At 48.6% G+C, this 20,000-nt stretch overlaps 1 protein-coding gene across 1 annotated transcript in view; it reads left to right on the top strand.

Moving 5' to 3' along the window:
- LOC124482086 (protein kinase C-binding protein NELL1-like) overlaps positions 1 to 20,000 on the top strand; it is a 135,694-nt gene that overhangs the window by 29,885 nt on the left and 85,809 nt on the right. Inside the window, 6 exon segments of the mRNA XM_047042439.1 lie at positions 9,409 to 9,505; positions 13,230 to 13,302; positions 14,169 to 14,251; positions 15,366 to 15,500; positions 16,571 to 16,673; positions 17,701 to 17,774. Coding sequence (XP_046898395.1) covers positions 9,409 to 9,505; positions 13,230 to 13,302; positions 14,169 to 14,251; positions 15,366 to 15,500; positions 16,571 to 16,673; positions 17,701 to 17,774 — 565 coding nt within the window.

Below are 20,000 nucleotides of genomic sequence, written 5' to 3'. Positions count from 1 at the left end.
CTCTCTCTTTATCTCTCTCTCTCTCTCTCTCTCTCTCTCTCTCTCTCTCTCTCACTCACTCTGTCTCTCTCTCCCTCTCTCTCTGTGGTTCTTTTTTAAATCCGTGGGATAATATAGATTTACTTGCACAATGTTCTTTGATAAATTGTACAGGGAGTTACAGTATTTACACATGAATGACTTCCAAGGAAGGTGTCTAGTGCCTCATAACACCAAGAGATTCCTCCTGAACACTCAAAACCACAGAATTAAAACGTCTCTGCAGCTTCTTCACTGATTACCTGCCAGGTAAATGTGTGTAGGGGTTGAGTGTGCATGCATGTGTGTGCGTGGGGGTGAATGTGTATCACGTGTTCGTACTGTAAATGTAAGAATGAAGCAGCAAATCCACCCGCCCAGAAAAGGTCATTTGGTGCTAATTAAGGGACATAATTAATCTTCACAAATTTAATTTCCGCTTATTCCTCTCGTCACGGGCGGCAGTTGTATTCTCCGCCACCACCGGATCCTTTGTCCTGGCGGATCAGTGGAGCTAATCGCCGTAGTGCCATCAGCCACGCCGCACACGCCACACACGCCACACACGCCACACACGCCACTCTCACTGTGTGAGCTGTCTGATGCGGGTCCTCTTCCTTGTATACTCACAACTGACAAGGTCACCTTAGTGCTGGTTAGGTGGTTAGCCGACTAGGTGGTTAAGTGACCAGATGGTTAGGTGGTTAGCTGGCTTGGTGGTTTGGTAACTAGCTGGCTAGTTAACTAGTTGGCTAGGTGACTAGATGGACAGGTGGTTAAGTGACTAGCTGGCTAGGAAGTCAGGTGACTAGGTGGTCAGGTGATTAGGTAGAGGCAGCTTCTAACACAAACACCCACTGTTTTGTCAGCATCTACACACACACTCACACACACACACACACACACACACACACACTGCTCAGCCCCTCCCTGCTCCTCCAGTGATGCGTGGTCTCTGTGTAATCTTCAGATGTAATATGAAGGCTAACCTTCAAGCAGAACTGAGTTGAAAAGCGCTGCTTTCCTGTTGCTGTTGACTTGTTCCCTGAGGGTCGTTGGTACAACCAGACCTCGTACCAGCCTCTCTCCCTCCCCCTCTCTCTCTCTGTAGCACTGCTCTCTCTGCTCTGCTCTCTTCCTTTTCAGAATCGACATCCTCTCTCCATCTCTTGTTCAGCCGAACTCTGCTTTCTTTCTTTCTTTCTCTCTACTTCTTCCATGCTCTCTCTTTTTTGATTGTGAGTGGAGGATGATTAAGAGGTAGACTGTGTGTTGGAAAGAGCGAGGTGGAGAGTGACATTGGGATGGGTTCGGGCGGGTGGAAGGGAGGGAGGGAAGAGGGGCAGAGGATATGCCAGTTGACTTATAAAGAAAGAGACAGTGTTTTTATTGTGTTTAATTAAGTATTCTGAACCGTAAGGCAGGACTCTGGGTGGTTGTGGCGGTGAATGCCTGACCTGGCAGATGCCACCAAACCTGGGCTGTCATTCTCACGGCCCATGGTCCCTAAATCTCTCTGGTGGATCTGTCTCATGATGGATTCAGCCATGCACATTCCTCTGACAGTGTGACTCGGAGTGTGCCCATGACTGTGTGTCTGTATGTGTGTGGGTTTATCACAGTCATCAATGGCAGGGTTCAATGATTTATCCCGCTAAATAATATCTAGAAGCATAATTAATGCAGACTGCTCAATATGGAGTCCATTAGTTATTTTTTATCAGTGAAAGAACACATTGAATTGTTGGCTTTTGTGAAACCTATAAAGCCTATGAATGCCTCTAATGTGTCTTGGCTTAACTAATGTATCAATGTCTCAAAGCTGCCAAGTGAAAGCTTGATCCCAGTGTTCCATCCATGGGGACTGTGGTGTGTGGGTGTGTGAGGATGTGAAGGTGTTTATGCATGAGAGTGTGCATGTGTGCACGCTGCTTCGTGTGTGTGGGTGTGTGAGGATGTGAAGGTGTTTATGCATGAGAGTGTGCATGTGTGCACGCTGCTTGGTGTGTGTGTGTGCGTGCACCCATGCTTGTATGCGTGTGTGTAAGCGTGTGTGTGTGTAGGTGTGTTTGAGAAGGTGCTAATGCTGCTCCTGGTTGCGGCAGAATCCTCTCAAGCAGATGCAGTAACAGCATGTGGACATGCTAATGAACCTTTCTGTCCCTAGTCTGGATCTGCTGCTGGGTTGGAAGGCTTTCCTCTCCTTATCTCCACGTCACGGCCCACAGCTAGAAAAGACAGGATGGACTGTTTCATGGTGTGGTGATGGAGGGAGAGGTGTGGTGGTGATGGAGGGAGTGGTGTGGTGGTGATGGTGTGGAGGTGATCAGGTGGTGATCAGGTGATGTTAATCAGGTGATGAAGGCAGAGGTGGTGGTGATGGTGAGATGTCTGCAGAGTGTGTATCATGTCTGTCCTGCCTCTCCTTTGTGATGACCAGACCTGACCTCTTTCAGAGCCTTGCTGCTTTGCTTTTTAGCATTGATTGACATTGTATGTCTGTATTCCCCTCCCTCCTAAATTAATCATTTGTTACACAGTGCTTTATTATATTAAATATTATTCAAAAATGATTCACACCTTCACAAAAATCCACACGCCCAGAGTATCTCCTGACCCTGTCTTTGTGCTTGAGCAGCACTGGTTGAAGCCTGAAAATATTGTAAACAAATTAATAACATAACTAATCTGGTCGGACTATTGAGCTCTGTTTCAGACTGATACCTCCTGATCATGCTGGTTCTTATCCTCAACACGTGGCTTTTTCAGTCGCGGAAAATGCTTTTCAATATTCATCTGGATTGAAGCAGCAAACATTCAGTGTAAGAGTAAAACAAATAACATAACTATTTACATTTATGCATTTAGCAGACGCTTTTATCCAAAGCGACTTCCAAGAGAGAGCTTACAAAAGAGCATAGGTCACTGATCATAACAACGAGGTAGTCCCAAACATTGCAAGCAGCCAAAACATGAAGCATACATTGTGAAAAAACTAAACAAGTGTCAAAAGGGAAGACCCATAAGAGCATACAGTTATACAAGTTACAAATTAAAACAACAGGAACCCTAAAAAGTGCAAGACTGTACCTGTAGAAGAACAATCAGCAGTAAAATATTTCACAGCGAGTAAAAGATTCAAGAGTTAACTTCGTGATAACTAACCTACAAGAGCAACAAGTCTCTCAATAAGAGTAATTGTGATCCTGGAGGAAACTAACATCAGGTCCAGCCAAGCATTCCTAAGTGCCGTTGTACTCCCGGAACAAGTGCGTCTTGAGCCTTTTCTTGAAGGTGGGGAGACAGTCAGTGTCTCTGATGGAGGTGGGGAGGTGATTCCACCACTGGGGGGCCAGGCAGGAGAAGAGCTTGTGTTGGGAGCGGGTGGTCTTGAGCGGTGGGACCACCAGGCGGTTGTCTGAAGAAGACCGTAGGTGGTGGGTGGGGGTGTAAGGCTGGAGGAGAGACTTGATGTGGTCGGGTGCAGTATCGTTCACTGCTCGGAAGGTCAGTACCAGGGTCTTGAATCTGATACGGGCGTTGATGGGTAGCCAGTGGAGAGAGATGAGGAGCGGGGTAACATGGCCACTGCGTTCTGAATCCTCTGAAGAGGGCTGGTTGCACATGCTGGGAGACCAGCGAGCAGCGAGTTGCAGTAGTCCAACTTGGAGAGGACAAGTGCTTGGACAAGCAGCTGGGTGGAATGCTCAGACAGGTATCTCCTGATCTTCCGGATGTTGTAGAGGATGAAATATTCACAGCTGCTACATATAGTGTTTTGATCTCGACAACCTAACTGCATTTTACTGCAAACTTGCGACTAGTAAACTTTCTAAAGAAGGCGCATTCACTTGTTCGCTAAGTTTCTGGTCGGGACTCCAACCTTAACACACTGACAACATTGTATTCAGAATAAAAAATATTTTTTATAGCACTTTTTAATGTGTGGGAGAGAGTTAGAGAGAGACGTGTGAGTGACAGAGACGGAGGGAGAGCAGGGAAAGGAAATGCAGCTGAACGAATACGCTGCATGTTTTAAAAAGCGAATAACGAAAGGCAATATGTGGCGGTCTGTGTTGATTCTGTGGCGCACCGCCAGAAATTAGTCTGTGTGGGAAACACTGTCCATATTTGGCTGGGAGGCTGTTTGGGAAGAGGCTAGGAGGCTTGCATTCTGCATCGTGTCGGAGCGTGTGGTTGGTTGGAGCGTGTGGTTGGTCAGGTAGCCTCTGACACACAACACCAGCTGTGGAATAATACGACCTGAGAGCCTCCAGCCTGGGATGCCACTGTTCCAGCAGAACTCCCACTGCAGGATCAATACTAGGGCCTGTGCCCTGCTCTCCAGCCTCCCAGATGATAATTACTCTCCTGGAACATAGAGCCTAATGAAGGAAAACTAGAAATGTCAATGAATGTTAAATGTAAACCCTTTTCAGACATTGATTTTGCCTATGGTGCTGTGCATGGCCTGGTGGTAAGGAAGGCAGGGGGGAGGCCGGGGTGAGGCAGGGAGGAGGGATGAGTATTGACGAACACCAGAGGACCTCTGCAGAGCGTGTGGGACTCCCCTGGGCGTGTGGAAGGTGTTCTTTATGACAGCTGATTGATTGGAGGGGCTTCCAGGTCAGGTGTCAGTGGTCAGGTGACAGTGGTCAGGTGACAGTGGTCAGGTGTCAGTGGTCAGGTGACAGTGGTCAGGTGTCAGTGGTCAGGTGTCAGTGGTCAGGTGTCAGTGGTCAGGTGTCAGTGGTCAGGTGACAGTGGTCAGGTGACAGTGGTCAGGTGTCAGGTGTCAGTGGTCAGGTGACAGTGGTCAGGTGACAGTGGTCAGGTGTCAGTGGTCAGGTGTCAGTGGTCAGGTGACAGTGGTCAGGTGTCAGTGGTCAGGTGTCAGTGGTCAGGAGGATCAATAAAGGTGATCAAGTGTAGGCTTAGTCTTTTAAAATTCCAGAAATATGGAGACCTCATGATGACTTCAGTAAAACAGTTTTTCACATCCCTAATTACTGGCCTGGCCAGGTATAAGTGTTCCTTAGTGAATTGGAACCAGAGTAACATGACATCATGCAACCAGTGTAACATGACATCATGTAACCAGTGTAACATGACATCATGTAAAACAGCCATCTATATACACGCCTCACCCCAGCCTCCCCCCCAGCCTCCCCCCGCCTCCCCCCTAGCCTAAATGTGGCGGTTGTAACCAGGGCTGTAGACTCACACACAGACTCATTGTAGACACACACACACTCATTGTAGACACACACACACTCATTGTAGACACACACACACTCATTGTAGACACACACAAACTCTCTACTCCACCTTATTCACTGCATATGTTGACAGCCATGTCTCGCGGTGTTGAATCTGCTTCTTATCAGAGCAGGCCAGGTGCTTATCTCAGCTGATAAGGTCATTGTTGGGGTGAAGTAATTAAAGATGTCTGACAGGGTTGGAGCAGCCTGTAGGTCCAGGGGGAATATTGTGACAAAGCCAGATGATGTCTTCAGATGCACAGGGAACAGCAAGCCCCCTTCCACTACACAGCCACGTAGAGGAAGGGATTTGGGTCATTTCATCCATTAAACATGAAACACACTCCTTCCTAATGAGATGTGCTCCAGTTGGAGTGAAGATGCCCCTCCTGATCGTCTGGAAAGATGGTCCTCAGGTGTCTGCTGAAGAAAACCCTCTCGTTGGTGAATGAACATCCCAAACGAAATGATTCACCAGACACATTCTGAGGTCCATTTCTAACAGTTTGCTTAGTTGTAGCTCTGGATGAATAATGTGAATTATGATATGGGTGTTTTAGAGCTAATAATGGTGAGTTTGAAGGATATGTATCACAGGTAATGAGATCATGGGTAGCTCAGTTCCCAATCAATGCTTGTTTCTTTGTCATGTCATTTGCATAACACGGCTGATTGGCTCAGGCATCCACAGTTGACTTCCTGGTTTCTCAGCTCCGCTCAGTGCGATGGAGTGACTGAAGGTGTGTTTGAAGACAGAACTGAAGGTGACTGTGGGATTTCCAGGATGATGGCTGAAGCTGCTGTCCCTCAACAGGAACACCTGGGGGCAGGGGAAGCCAGCTGAATAGAGGTTGTAGAACTAGAGGCTGAATAGAGGCTGTAAAAGGAGAGGCTGAATGGACGCTGTAGAACTAGAAGTTGACTCCTGCAGATTGAGGGGAAATCACAGGGAGCAGATTCCAGTGCAGCAGAACTTGAAGGAGATCATCACTGTTTAGCTCTCAGTGCATTTTGTCTGCTTTGGCAAGAATCAACATATCTGATTTCTATCTTATGTATTGACAAGTGTGGACTGTAGGCATTAGCCTCCGATGAAGAGGTGTGTTATGAACAGGAAGTAGTGTACCATCTTCCAGGAAGCCCGCCATGCCCCTACCCTCTGGACGGCTGGCTGGGCTGCTGAGACGAAGAGTGACCATAATCATGTTTTTAGTTAATGGATTATGAACAGTTCTGTCCAAGTCAACAAACAAGGAGGGATTTGAACCTGCAACTTTTCTGCCCCTGAGCCAAACTCCCCCCTGGTAGATGCCCTGTTTCTGCTCTGTTAACAAGGGTTAGGGTTAACTAACTAGCTAACCCTAACTCTGTTAACAAGCTCTCTGGACAGGAAACACTAAAGACACATTTCCTGTGTAACCAGAGTTCAAGAACAGTGTTAATTAACAATACAAGGCAGTTCTGACAGCGGCCAGTCGGGAGCAGCGGCGTTGCGGCGGCGTTGCGATTCCTATTTGCTTTGATTGAACTTTTGATTTCAAGCTGTGGTGAAACAGATCACCCGCAACTGCAAGGAGAGACGAGCTCGACGTGATGTTAAACTCCAGCCAATCAGCTCTCATTTATCACCATAAACCATGATGACGGCCTGTGATTTGGCCTCACCTATCAACCCCAGATCTGCACCATGTCCCAGTCCCCTAGCCGAGAGAGCGGGGTCTTCCCAGGTCTGTCTGGTCCAGCTCAGAGGACGGGTTTGACAGCACCACCTGGATCTCCTACATTGGATTTAGAGGCGTAGTTGGTTTTCAAATGTGGCTGAATAAATATAGTTAAATATCATTTTCTTATTAACATGTGGGGGGGGACAGATTTGCTGTTTTCAAAAAGTGGGTGGGATCCAGGAGGTCACCCTGCCTCACCCTGCCTCACCCTGCCTACCCCTTGCAGCCCCTGCCTCACCCTGCCTCACCCTGGCAGCCCCTGCCTCACCCTGCCTCACCCTGCCTACCCCTGGCAGCCCCTGCCTCACCCTGCCTACCCCTGGCAGCCCCTGCCTCACCCTGCCTAACCCTGGCAACCCCTGCCTCACCCTGCCTCACCCTGCCTCACCCTGGCAGCCCCTGCCTCACCCTGCCTCACCCTGGCAGCCCCCGTCTCACCCTGCCTACCCCTGGCAGCCCCTGCCTCACCCTGCCTCACCCTGGCAGCCCCTGCCTCACCCTCCCTCACCCTGGCAGCCCCTGCCTCACCCTGCCTCACCCTGCCTACCCCTGGCAGCCCCTGCCTACCCCTGGCAGCCCCTGCCTCACCCTGCCTCACCCTGGCAGCCCCTGCCTCACCCTGGCAGCCCCTGCCTTACCCTGCCTACCCTTGGCAGCCCCTGCCTCACCCTAGCAGCCCCTGCCTCACCCTGCCTCACCCTGGGAGCCCCAGCCTCACCATGGCAGCCCATGCCTCACCCTGGCAGCCCCTGCCTCACCCTGGCAGCCCCTGCCTCACCTTACCTCACTGGTTTGAGATTATAGCCGGCCAAAGGCGTCATCCTACTCTGGCTAGATTGGAAGCGGTGGCTCTCTCCTCATGAGAGAGCAGCCTCTTCCTGAGAGAGCAGCCTCCTCCTGAGCAGCCTCTTCCTGAGAGAGCAGCCTCTTCCTGAGCAGCCTCTTCCTGAGAGAGCAGCCTCTTCCTGAGAGAGCAGCCTCTTCCTGAGCAGCCTCTTCCTGAGAGAGTAGCCTCTTCCTGAGCAGCCTCTTCCTGAGAGAGCAGCCTCCTCCTGAGCAGCCTCTTCCTGAGAGAGCAGCCTCTTCCTGAGAGAGCAGCCTCTTCCTGAGAGAGCAGCCTCTTCCTGAGAGAGCAGCCTCTTCCTGAGAGAGCAGCCTCTTCCTGAGAGAGCAGCCTCTTCCTGAGAGCGTAATCAAGACCCTGATTGAGATCTCTCCTTTGAAGGCGGACGAGGGATGCCAGAGAACTAAATGTTCTTCTCCCTGCTGGAGATGAAAGACTGTTTGAGAGGAGTTTCAGATATGTTAACCGCCTGTTCCAGAGACATTACCTTTCATACTGTGTCTCTTGTGCATCTTAGCCTGGACTGTGTGTGTGTGTGTATGGGAGTCCAGCTGGGAGGCTAGTAGCTGGTCCACGGGGTCTGACTCCACAGTGTAGAGATGGAATAATTCTCTCCCTCTTCCTCCCTTCCTCCCTCCATCTCTCTGTGTTTCTAAAGGTTAAGAGGAGAGAGGTGAAAATAGAGCAGTGCTCCATTTTACAGGTTATGGATGAGCAGATCCCACCTGGCCCTGTTACACCCCCCCAGTACCTCATCTCCCCTCCTCACCTCCCCCCCACCTCCCCTCCTCACATCCCCCCCCACCTCCCCTCCTCATCTCCCCTCCCCTCCTCACCTCCCCTCCCACCTCCCTCCTCTCCTCCCCTCCCCTCCCACCTCCCCTCCCACCTCCCCTCCTCCCCTCCCATCCCATCCTCACCTCCCCTCCTCCCCTCCCATCCCATCCTCACCTCCCCTCCTCACCTCCCCTCCTCACCTCCTCCCCTCCCATCCTCACCTCCCCTCCTCACCTCCCCCCCTCCCTTCCTCACCTCCCCTCCTCACCTCCCCTCCAACCTCCCCTCCTCCCTTCTCACCTCCCCTCCTCACCTACCTCCCCTCCTCACCTCCCCCCTCCCGTCCTCACCTCCCCTCCTCACCTCCCTTCCTCACCTGTCTCGGAGAAATTACACTATTCCTTTAGATGGGAATAAAAAATGGTCAATGTAGTCCTCGAAACTATGTTCTAAATGTGCAAATGTTCATGTATGAATATAGAATTGTAGGCAATGCACTTAACAACAACAAAAATATGGGAAAGGGTATTCATTTGGACCCCCCCAATGTCTAAACCATGGTTATGCCCTTGTGTATGTGTGTCAGGTCTGGTGTGTGTGTGTGTCAGGTCTGGTGTGTGTGTGTGTCAGGTCTGGTGTGTGTGTGTGTCAGGTCTGGTGTGTGTGTGTGTCAGGTCTGGTGTGTGTGTGTGTCAGGTCTGGTGTGTATGTGTGTCAGGTCTGGTGTGTGTGTGTGTTAGGTCTGGTGTGTGTGTGTAACTGGGTGTGTCCTGTGTGTCTCCAGGATCTACGAGCGTGTGATCGACCCCCCCCAGATGGACCTCACCCCAGGCAGCGCAGTCTGGCTCGGCCAGCACAGCCACAAGCACGGCCTCTTCAAGGTTAGACACACTCGCACACACACAGCCTCACACACACTCACACACACACACACACACACACACACACACACACACACACACACACCCCTCTCTCCCTCTCTCTCTCTCCTCTCCATCTTTGTTTCCCCCGCTCCCTCCCTGTGTTTCTGCAGCAGGAAAGCTCTGGTATTTAAAGACAGCTTTCTATCACCTAGTTCAGTCTCCAGAACTTTCTGGCTCTCCAGCTGCACCTGGCTGTCTGAGACGCACACACACATTCTCATGCACACACACATTCTCATGCACACGCACATCTCAAACACTAGAAGCTGTAACATGTCTGGGAGTTTGTGCTGTTTGTTTCCTACTTCCCAGCAGACATAGTGTTGTTTACAACGATTGTTCATATTGCCAAAGCAACGGTGGAATAACAGAAATATTCATCAATGTAAATCATGGCCTTATATACTTGTATTTCATACACTTACATACAGAGAAACACACATGGCAGTTAACACATACGTGTAATTACACCACACAACTTGTACAACTTGTATCCATGTTATTATTATTCAAGTTGGTATATTATTAATGTTGCCAACTAATTGGTAGAAAAAATACATGGATAAGTAAATAGAAACACATACACATATATTACATGTAGTCATCTAGCAGACGCTCTTATCCAGAGCGACTTACAATAAGTACAGGGACATTCCCCTGAGGCAAGTAGGGTGAAGCGCCTTGCCCAAGGACACAACGTCATTTGGCATGGCCGGGCATTGAACCAGCAACCTTCTGATTACTAGCCCGATTACCTAACCGCTCAGCCACCTGACACCTATGGAGTTAGACTAGTTTCATAATTCAAACAAACAAACGCAACACGATTCAAACAAATTTAACACGATCCAAACAAACGTAACACGATTTATACAAACAAACGTAACACGATCCAAACAAACAAACGTAACACGATTCACAAAGAAATGACCCTATTACATTCGTTTGCAACCTGACAAACACAAGTTACAAATCCATGCATTCGTTGGTGTGAATCCCTGCATTCGTTGGTGTGAATCCCTGCATTCGTTGGTGTGGATTTTTGGAACTTTCCTGACGCGCTTAGATTCACAAATACATTTTTTCTAAAAGATATCCTCTGCAGCCTATCAGATCGTCTCTTCCAATTTTAGCCAATCACATTAACGTGTCTATGTGGTCTTCAACAACCTGCCATAATGACGGACATCGTCTCCTTCAGATCAGGAGCAATGTCGTCTGGTAGCATGTAGGTGAAATATTGCTTGTTAATCTTATTAAACCGATGATCATAAGTGATTGAATATTGTTGAGAATGGCAGGATTCATGTTTAGTCATTTTCCGTGTTTCCTAGGCTAACGCAGAGCCCGTCTACCCATAGTAGACATTCTCCGGTGATTGGCTAAAATTGGAGACATATGATATGCTGCAGAGGATATCTTTTAGAAAAAATGCATTTGTGAATCTAGGCGAGTCAGGAAAGTTCCAAAAATCCACACCAACGAATGCAGGGATTCACACCAACGAATGCAGGGATTCACACCAACGAATGCAGGGATTTGTAACTTGTGTTTGTCAGGTTGCAATCTAATGTAATAGGGTCATTTATTTGTGAATCGCGTTACATTTGTGAATCACGAAATACATTTGTGAATCGTGTTACGTTTGTATGTTTGAATCGTGTTATGTTTGAATGAATCGCGTTACGTTTGTTTGGATCGTGTTCAGTTTGTTTGAATCGTGTTGCGTTTGTTTGTTTGAATTATGAAACTAATCTAACTCCATAGACACCTGACACATCTAACTAGAGAGCTAGAAACACTGTTCAAACCTTTTTTTTGTTTCTACATCTTTCAATTTTTAATACTTTTCAGAATCAGAACGGGTTTTATTCGCCAAGAAACTTCACACAGCCAAGGAATGTACTGTTGCAGGAAGGTGCACACATTAAACATATAAGAATCTTAAATGAGAAGAGTACAAGTCTAACTTTTACTAAGGGGCTAAAAATGTAAAAGATTTAGAATGAAATAAAATATAAAATGGCTATAGTACAAATAGGGCAACATAGTGCAATATGGCAAGGTGTCTTGTGCAGATAAAGTGATAAGTGGTCAAGTCAGTGGGAGTCCTAAGCCTTGTTGAAGAGGCCAGCAGCGGATGGGATGTTTGTGTGGCGTGTGGTTTTGGTCCTGATGGACCGCAGCCTTGTGCCGGAGGGGAGTGGCTGAAACAGAGAGTGTCCAGGGTGGGAGGAGTCAGCCACAATCTTCCTTGCTCGCCTCAGGGTCCTCGAGGTGGCAGTGGCAGCAGCGTACCAGATAGTGATAGAAGAAGTGAGGATGGACTCAATGATGGCTGTGTAGAAGTGCACCATCATTGTCTTTGGCAGGTTGAATTTCTTCAGCTGCCGTAGGAAGTACATCCTCTGTTGTGCTTTCTTGGTGAGGGAGCTGATGTTCAGTTCCCACTTGAGGTTCTGGGAGAGGATGGTGCCCAGGAAGCGAAAGGACTCCACAGTGTTGACTGGGGAGTCGCACAGGGTGATGGGGGTGACTGTCCTAAGAGCATTGACCTCCAACAAAACGCTTTAACATTTATGAAATAAAATAAGATACCCTTTTCATCACTCTTTTTTGTCCTTTTTCAACTGTAAGAAAATACTGCATAACAATGACAGATATACCTTTAACACTGTCTCACCATTTTGGTTTTAAAGCAACACTTTTGTCTGCTATGATATTGATAACTGGTATGCAATATACTCTTCATCACTGTATTTGCTAATTTTTCAAACTTCAAACTTTTTTACTGTTTCTCAGTCTTTCATTCTTTAATACTTTAATACTTTTAACCCTTTTAAATGTATGAAAATAAGTAAGAAACTTTTCAGCACTCTTTTTTCGACAACTTTGTAAAATCTACTTCACTATTCAAAACAAAATAATTTCAACTGCTTTCAGCAAACACACACATTTTCTTCAGGAAATGTACCTTTTCTAGTTATTAGTGCTTTTTTTTTTTAAATAATGAATGTGCTCCACACAGGATCCCATGTTTCTGTGTTGACTATGATGGGAGGGGGGCTGTGTGTGTGTGTGTGTCTTGCTTCAGGCGGTATTATCTATTGATCAGCAGAAGGCATGCTTGGTCAGGATTCCTGTAGAGGTCACAGCATCTCTCAACATCTTTACCTGCATTCACAATGACACAATTCAGGTGTGTGAGTGAACTATGTGTGTGTGTTTAAGTGTGTGTGTTTAAGTGTGTGTGTTTATGTGTGTGCTTCTCTGCTAGTCTCCTGGGTGTCGGTATAGAATCAGGTACCAGATGCATTCAGGGATGACAGATGGAGAGAAAGAAGATTACAGATCACCATGACGATCACCATGACTCAACAGTTACACTACAAGCTCTCTAGTGGAAACTGAGTGTCTTTTTAATCTCTCTCTCTCGCTCGCTCTCTCTCTCTGTCTCTCTCTTTCTCTCTCTCTCTCTCTCTCTCTCTCTCTCTCTCTCTCTCTCTCTCTCTCTCTCTCTCTCTCTCTCTCTCTCTGTCTCTCTATCTCCCTGTGTCTCTCTCTCTCTTTCTCTCTCTCTCTCTGTCTCTCTCTCTCTCTGTCTCTCTCTGTCTCTCTGTCTGTCTCTCTCTCTCTCTGTCCCTCTGTCTCTCTCTCTCTCTGTCTCTCTCTCTCTCTGCAGGGTATTATACAGGATGTCAAGTTCATTTTCGCTCCGAATGGCTACATCTCTCAGTGTCCCAATTTAAATCGCAGTAAGTAAAGAAGTACTACTGAACTATACATCTGTGTTCCAAGCTCATTTTCTCCTCCTATCTCACCTTCTCTCTATCTCCCTCCCCCTCTCTCTCCTCCTATCTCACCTTCTCTCTATCTCCCTCCCCCTCTCTCTCCTCACCTTTTCTCCTGCATTTGTCTTTTCCTTCCCCTCTCCCTCCTCTCATCCTTCTCTCCATCCATACTCACCTTTCTTCTATATCAATAATTCATATTCAATATTCCTCCCTCTGGTTGCCCTTCGCAGCAAACCTGCTGTATGAAGAGATGTTTACTAGTCTAGATAACAGCTAGACAGATAGTACTGTAGCTATGTTAGCTAGTCTAGATGACTGCTATGGAGATACTACTATGAAGATGAGATGTCGTTTCTTACCACTGTGTCTGGTAGCTGAGATGTCACTGATATGTCACTGATCGTCTGCTACATGCAGTATTTGTTTTATCTGTATCTGTTTTATCAGTTTTTATGTAAAAAGTGCTAAAATGCTCAGCTGACCCATAGAACTGGTGCAGAGAAAGCAGGACACATAACAACAACCTGGTGTCTAATGACGTGAAGCGAGTTCTCACTCTCTCACACTCTGTGCTGCTTGACTTATCTCTCTACCTTTTTTCTCTCTGTCTCTGTCTCTGTCGCTGTCGCTGTCTCTGTCTCTGTCTCTGTCTCTGTCTCTGTCTCTGTCTCTGTCTCGCTCTCTCTCTCTCTCTCTCTCTCTCTCTCTCTCTCTCTCTCTCTGTCTCTGTCTCTCTCTCTCTCTCTCTCTCTCTCTCTCTCTCTCTCTCTGTCTCTGTCTCTCTCTCTCTCTCCTCCTCTGTCCTCCCCCTCTCTTCTCCTGGTGAGCTTGCCCGACATGCAGTGACTTCTTGAGTCTGGTCCAGGGCATCATGGATCTGCAGGAGCTTCTGGCCAGGATGACGCTTAAGGTGGGCAGGAACAACAACCATCTGTTCATTTAGCACACGTACAGGGGGGATTCCAACCTGGAGAGAGAGAGAGAGACAGAGACAGAGACAGAGACAGAGACAGAGAGAGAGAGAGAGAGAGAGAGAGAGAGAGAGAGAGAGAGAGAGAGAGAGACCACAGTAGCACATAGAGAGAGAGACCACAGTAGCACAGAGAGAGAGAGAGAGACCACAGTAGCACAGAGAGAGAAAGAGACCACAGTAGCACACAGAGAGAGAGAGACCACAGTAGCACATAGAGAGAGAGAGAGACCACAGTAGCACACAGAGAGAGAGACCACAGTAGCACATAGAGAGAGAGAGGGACCACAGTAGCACATAGAGAGAGAGAGAGAGACCACAGTAGCACATAGAGAGAGAGAGAGACCACAGTAGCACATAGAGAGAGAGAGACCACAGTAGCACATAGAGAGAGAGAGAGAGACCACAGTAGCACATAGAGAGAGACCACAGTAGCACATAGAGAGAGAGACCACAGTAGCACATAGAGAGAGAGAGAGAGAGACCACAGTAGCACATAGAGAGAGAGACCACAGTAGCACATAGAGAGAGAGACCACAGTAGCACATAGAGAGAGAGAGAGAGAGACCACAGTAGCACATAGAGAGAGAGAGACCACAGTAGCACATAGAGAGAGAGACCACAGTAGCACATAGAGAGAGAGAGGGAGGAGCGAAGCAAGAGAAGGAGGGGGGAGGAGGGTGGAGGAGGGGGGAGGAGGGGCAGATGGTGACAGTGTGGAGGATGAATAATTGCTCACCTCTAAAGACCCACTGACTGTGTGTCAGGGACGCGAAGCTTGGGTTGCAGCATGTTTCTGTGTGTGTGTGAGTGTGTGTGTGAGTGTGTGTGTGTGTGAGTGTGTGTGTGTGTGTGTGTGTGTGTGAGTGTGGTTTCGACAGGTTAAAAAAAATCCCCAAAAGGAATTTCCAAAGTTTGCATAGATGCAACCAGTTTTTAAACCTTTTTTCAAAAATATTCTTGAAATAAAATCTACTTAAGTACAGTAACAAAGTATATGTGTGTGTCTGTGCATGTGTGTGCATGTGTGTGCATGTGTTTGTGTGCCGTGCAGCTGAACTATGCTGAGTCCAGGCTCACCCAGCTGGAGGGCTGTCACTGTGAGAGGAGCTGCCAGGCTGGAGGGCTGATCTACAGGGACCAGGAGCTCTGGACAGAAACACACCACTGTAGGACCTGTATCTGCAAGGTGGGTTACCCTGGCCACACACACGCAGGTCCTCTTGTTAGAGCTGGATGAGTTGACCCATCATGGAGGTCATTTTGGTCTTATCTGAAACGATCCGCAAGACCAGCAAGATCCACTTCACCTAGCCTCACAACAGAACAGAACAGACCAGCAAGATCCACCTCACCTAGTCCCACAACAGAACAGAACAGACCAGCAAGATCCACTTCACCTAGTCCCACAACAGAACAGACCACCAAGATCCACTTCACCTAGTCCCACAACAGAACAGAACAGACCAGCAAGATCCACTTCACCTAGTCCCACAACAGAGCAGCCTTTTTGTACTTTCAATCTCCAAACGTCAACATGTTCTGAATGCAACATCTGTTATTTAAATACTGGAAGATGTTATTCCACTGAAGATGCTTCCTAGAGAAGGCTATCGTGTGTTCGACAGCCTTTCAGATCTGCACAACACAGGATAGAATGTATTACTCACAAGAATCCTTCTGTTTCCTCAATGCACTGGCAGCTTCTGACAGAGACCCAGAAACAGATCTGTGTTTAGTAAACCTTCTGCCTTTACAGAACGGTGTGGGAGGTGGTGTGTGTGTTTAGTAACCCTTCTGCCTTTACAGAACGGTGTGGGAGGTGGTGTGTGTGTTTAGTAAACCTTCTGCCTTTACAGAACGGTGTGGGAGGTGGTGTGTGTGTTTAGTAAACCTTCTGCCTTTACAGAACGGTGTGGGAGGTGGTGTGTGTGTTTAGTAAACCTTCTGCCTTTACAGAACGGTGTGGGAGGTGGTGTGTGTGTTTAGTAAACCTTCTGCCTTTACAGAACGGTGTGGGAGGTGGTGTGTGTGTTTAGTAAACCTTCTGCCTTTACAGAACGGTGTGGGAGGTGGTGTGTGTGTTTAGTAAACCTTCTGCCTTTACAGAACGGTGTGGGAGGTGGTGTGTGTGTTTAGTAAACCTTCTGCCTTTACAGAACGGTGTGGGAGGTGGTGTGTGTGTTTAGTAAACCTTCTGCCTTTACAGAACGGTGTGGGAGGTGGTGTGTGTGTTTAGTAAACCTTCTGCCTTTACAGAACGGTGTGGTGGAGTGTCGCAGGATGTTCTGCGCCCCGACCAACTGCTCCGATGATTCACTTCCTGTCCATGTGGAGGGGACCTGCTGTAAACGATGCCGACGTGAGTATCCCCCCATCCTCCACGATCCCCTGGGCCCCCCTGGCTTCCTGGATCTTCCCGGCCCCCTGGCCCCCACTGGCCCCCCGGCCCCCCTGGCCTCCGGGATCTCCCTGGCCCCCCGGCCCCCCCTGGCCCCTCCACCCCAGGATTCAAACCTACATCCTCTTGATCTGCAGTCAGAAGCTGTTCTCCAGGCGCTGGCTGGGCTGGTGTCTCAGGTGTGGGAGGCCTGTCGTGGCTCCAGTAGCTGTTCAGACGTCTGCTTTCTGTAGGGCGCTGGAGAAGCTGGGATGTTCAAACAGCTTAACGAGAGCCGCTCTCCTCCTCTCCCCCTCTCCTCTCCTCCTCTCCTCCTCTCCCCCTCTCCCCCTCTCCCCCTCTCCTCTCCTCCTATCTTCCTCTCCCCCTCTCCTCTCCTCCTCTCCCCCTCTCCTCTCCTCCTCTCCTCCTCTCCTCTCCTCTCCTTCTCTACCCCTCTCCTCCTCTCCTCCTCTACCCCTCTCTTCTCCTCCTCCCCTCTCCCCCTCTCCCCCTCTCCTCCCCTCCTCTCCCCCTCTCCTCCTCTCCTCCTCTCCCCCTCTCCCCCTCTCCTCCTCTCCTCCTCTACCCCTCTTTTCTCCTCCTTTACCCCTCTCCTCTCCTCCTCTACCCCTCTCCTCCTCTCCTCTCCTCCTCTCCCCCTCTCCTCTCTTCCTCTCCCTCTCTCCCCCTCTCCTCTCTCTCCTCTCCTCCTCTCCCTCCCACTGAATTACCTATTCAGATCTTCAGAACCTCAAACTTTTTTTTAGAAGCTGATTTGAAAGAGATCCCAGCACCATATAACCAGTCTCTCAACACAAACACCAACACAGCCCGGGTCAGGGTGGATGCCTCTTCTCCCTCCTCCTTCTCCTCCTCCTTTTCCTCCTCCTCTCCCTCCTCCTCCTCCTCTCCTCCTCCTTCTCCTCCTCCTCTCCCTCCTCCTTCTCCTCTCCTCCCTCCTCCTCCTCCTTCTCCTCTCAGACCTGAGTCATATTGTCTTCTACAGCTAAGTGTTCCTACCTGGGCCAGACCTTCTCTGAGGGACAGCGACTCCTGACCAAGAGCTGCAGAGAGTGCAAGGTAACACTTCTCCTCCTCTCCTCACCTGCTCCTCTCCTTCCTCCTCCTCTCCTCTCCTCACCTTCTCCTCTCCTTCCTCCTCCTCTCCTCTCCTCACCTGCTCCTCTCCTTCCTCCTCCTCTCCTCACCTGCTCCTCTCCTTCCTCCTCCTCTCCTCACCTGCTCCTCTCCTTCCTCCTCCTCTCCTCACCTGCTCCTCTCCTTCCTCCTCCTCTCCTCACCTGCTCCTCTCCTTCCTCCTCCTCTCCTCACCTGCTCCTCTCCTTCCTCCTCCTCACCTCTCCTCACCTGCTCCTCTCCTTCCTCCTCCTTTCCTCTCCTCACCTGCTCCTCTCCTTCCTCCTCCTCTCCTCTCCTCACCTGCTCCTCTCCTTCCTCCTCCTCTCCTCTCCTCACCTGCTCCTCTCCTTCCTCCTCCTTTCCTCTCCTCACCTCCTCCTCTTCACCTCCTCCTCTCCTCCTCTTCACTTCCTCTCCTCCCCACCCCTCGAGCATTATGGGATGTCTGAGGATGGATCTTCAGAGGATCTGCTGAATTTGAATACAGATTCAAACCCACACAGACCAGCATGCCTCCTGCTGTGCGTGTGTGTGTTATGGCCTTACATGCTGGATTGATCTCTTGAGTTATTCAATTAGCCAGCAGCCCTCATTAGTCCCTGTCCCCTTTTTGCGCACACACACACACACATCCACTCGCATACACACGCACACACACTCGCACACTCCTAGACACAAACGCGCACACACACAGTCTGTTCAGTGTGCCCTGGTGGGAGGCGGGTGGAGAGCTGTCTGATGCTGAAACAAAAGCTTCAGATCTCAGCTTCACCCTGGTGGAGCTGGGGACACACTGGAACAGGCATTACTCCAGCACTCAGCTTCACCCTGGTGGAGCTGGGGACACACTGGAACAGGCATTACTCCAGCACTCAGCTTCACCCTGGTGGAGGTGGGGAGACACTGGAACAGGCATTACTCCAGCACTCAGCTTCACCCTGGTGGAGGTGGGGACACACTGGAACAGGCATTACTCCAGCAGGGAAACCAGAATCAGAAAGGGATTTATTCGCCATGAAAGTTTGCACAGACAAGGAATTTGCTTTGGCAGGAAGGTGCATACAATAAACATATAGGAATCTTAAATTTAGATATATGGTCTAACTATACTAAGGATACATAAACTAGCAATACTAAGTGGAATACAATTAAAATAAAATATACAATAAAATAAAATATAAGTTGCCATAAAATAAAATAAGTTGCCAATTTACAGTATAAAATACAATATAAAATACAAATATTACACGAATTGTGAAGTAGTGCAAATGCAATTGTTTTAAGACATCAACACCATCACCTCAGTATCTACAACACCATCACCTCAGTATCTACAACACCATCACCTCAGTATCTACAACACCATCACCTCAGTATCTACAACACCATCACCTTAGTATCTACAACACCATCACCTCAGTATCTACAACACCATCACCTCAGTATCTGCATTCCACACACAGAGCCCTATGAATATATACATGAATATATACATGAATATATACATGGACATATGGAGAAGCAGGGTTTAGGGGGGAGGAGTGGGGAGTAATATAGGAAGAAGAAGAGAACGAGAGAGTTGTGTGTGTGAATATACAAAATCTGCACATATTAAGTCATTCCAATCGTGTAGCAAAAGATAATTATAATGAAAATGCATAAAGCTCTTATTTAATACATTTATATTCGATTAAACCCATTCTGGATAGGTCTTCCTGCCTAGCTGTCTGCTCACAAGGAGCCTGACTAGTCTCTAGACTGCTCACCCAGAGTGCAGTCATCTCAAGAGCCGGGGGAGGAGTCAGAGGGAGGAGAGACTGCACAGTTTCTCTCTTCCCTCCTCCAGGAGAGGGGGAGGGAGGGAGGAGATGGAGAGAGGGAGAAAAGGAGAAAAAGAGAGGGAGAGAAAGACGGAAAAGAGATGGAGTCAGATGGAGGTCAGACAGGACTGTTTCTCTCCTTCAGAAGCCCATGCAGCATGGAGACGGAGGAAGGTTGGTCTGGCACCTGGAAGGAGACGACTTTGAAGCAACTTTGAGGGAGAAAGAGAGGGACAAGGAGATGAAGAGAGAGGGAGAGAGAGAAAAACCATGACAGAGAGACATGAAAAAGAGAGACAGAATGGAAGGGGGAGGTAGAGAGAACTTGTGATGGAGAGAGATAGGG

This window comes from Hypomesus transpacificus, chromosome 19, assembly GCF_021917145.1.
Source record: "Hypomesus transpacificus isolate Combined female chromosome 19, fHypTra1, whole genome shotgun sequence".
NCBI lineage: Eukaryota > Metazoa > Chordata > Actinopteri > Osmeriformes > Osmeridae > Hypomesus > Hypomesus transpacificus.
The sequence above is the reverse complement of the archived record's forward strand: the minus strand, read 5'-3'. Positions and strand labels throughout refer to the sequence as shown.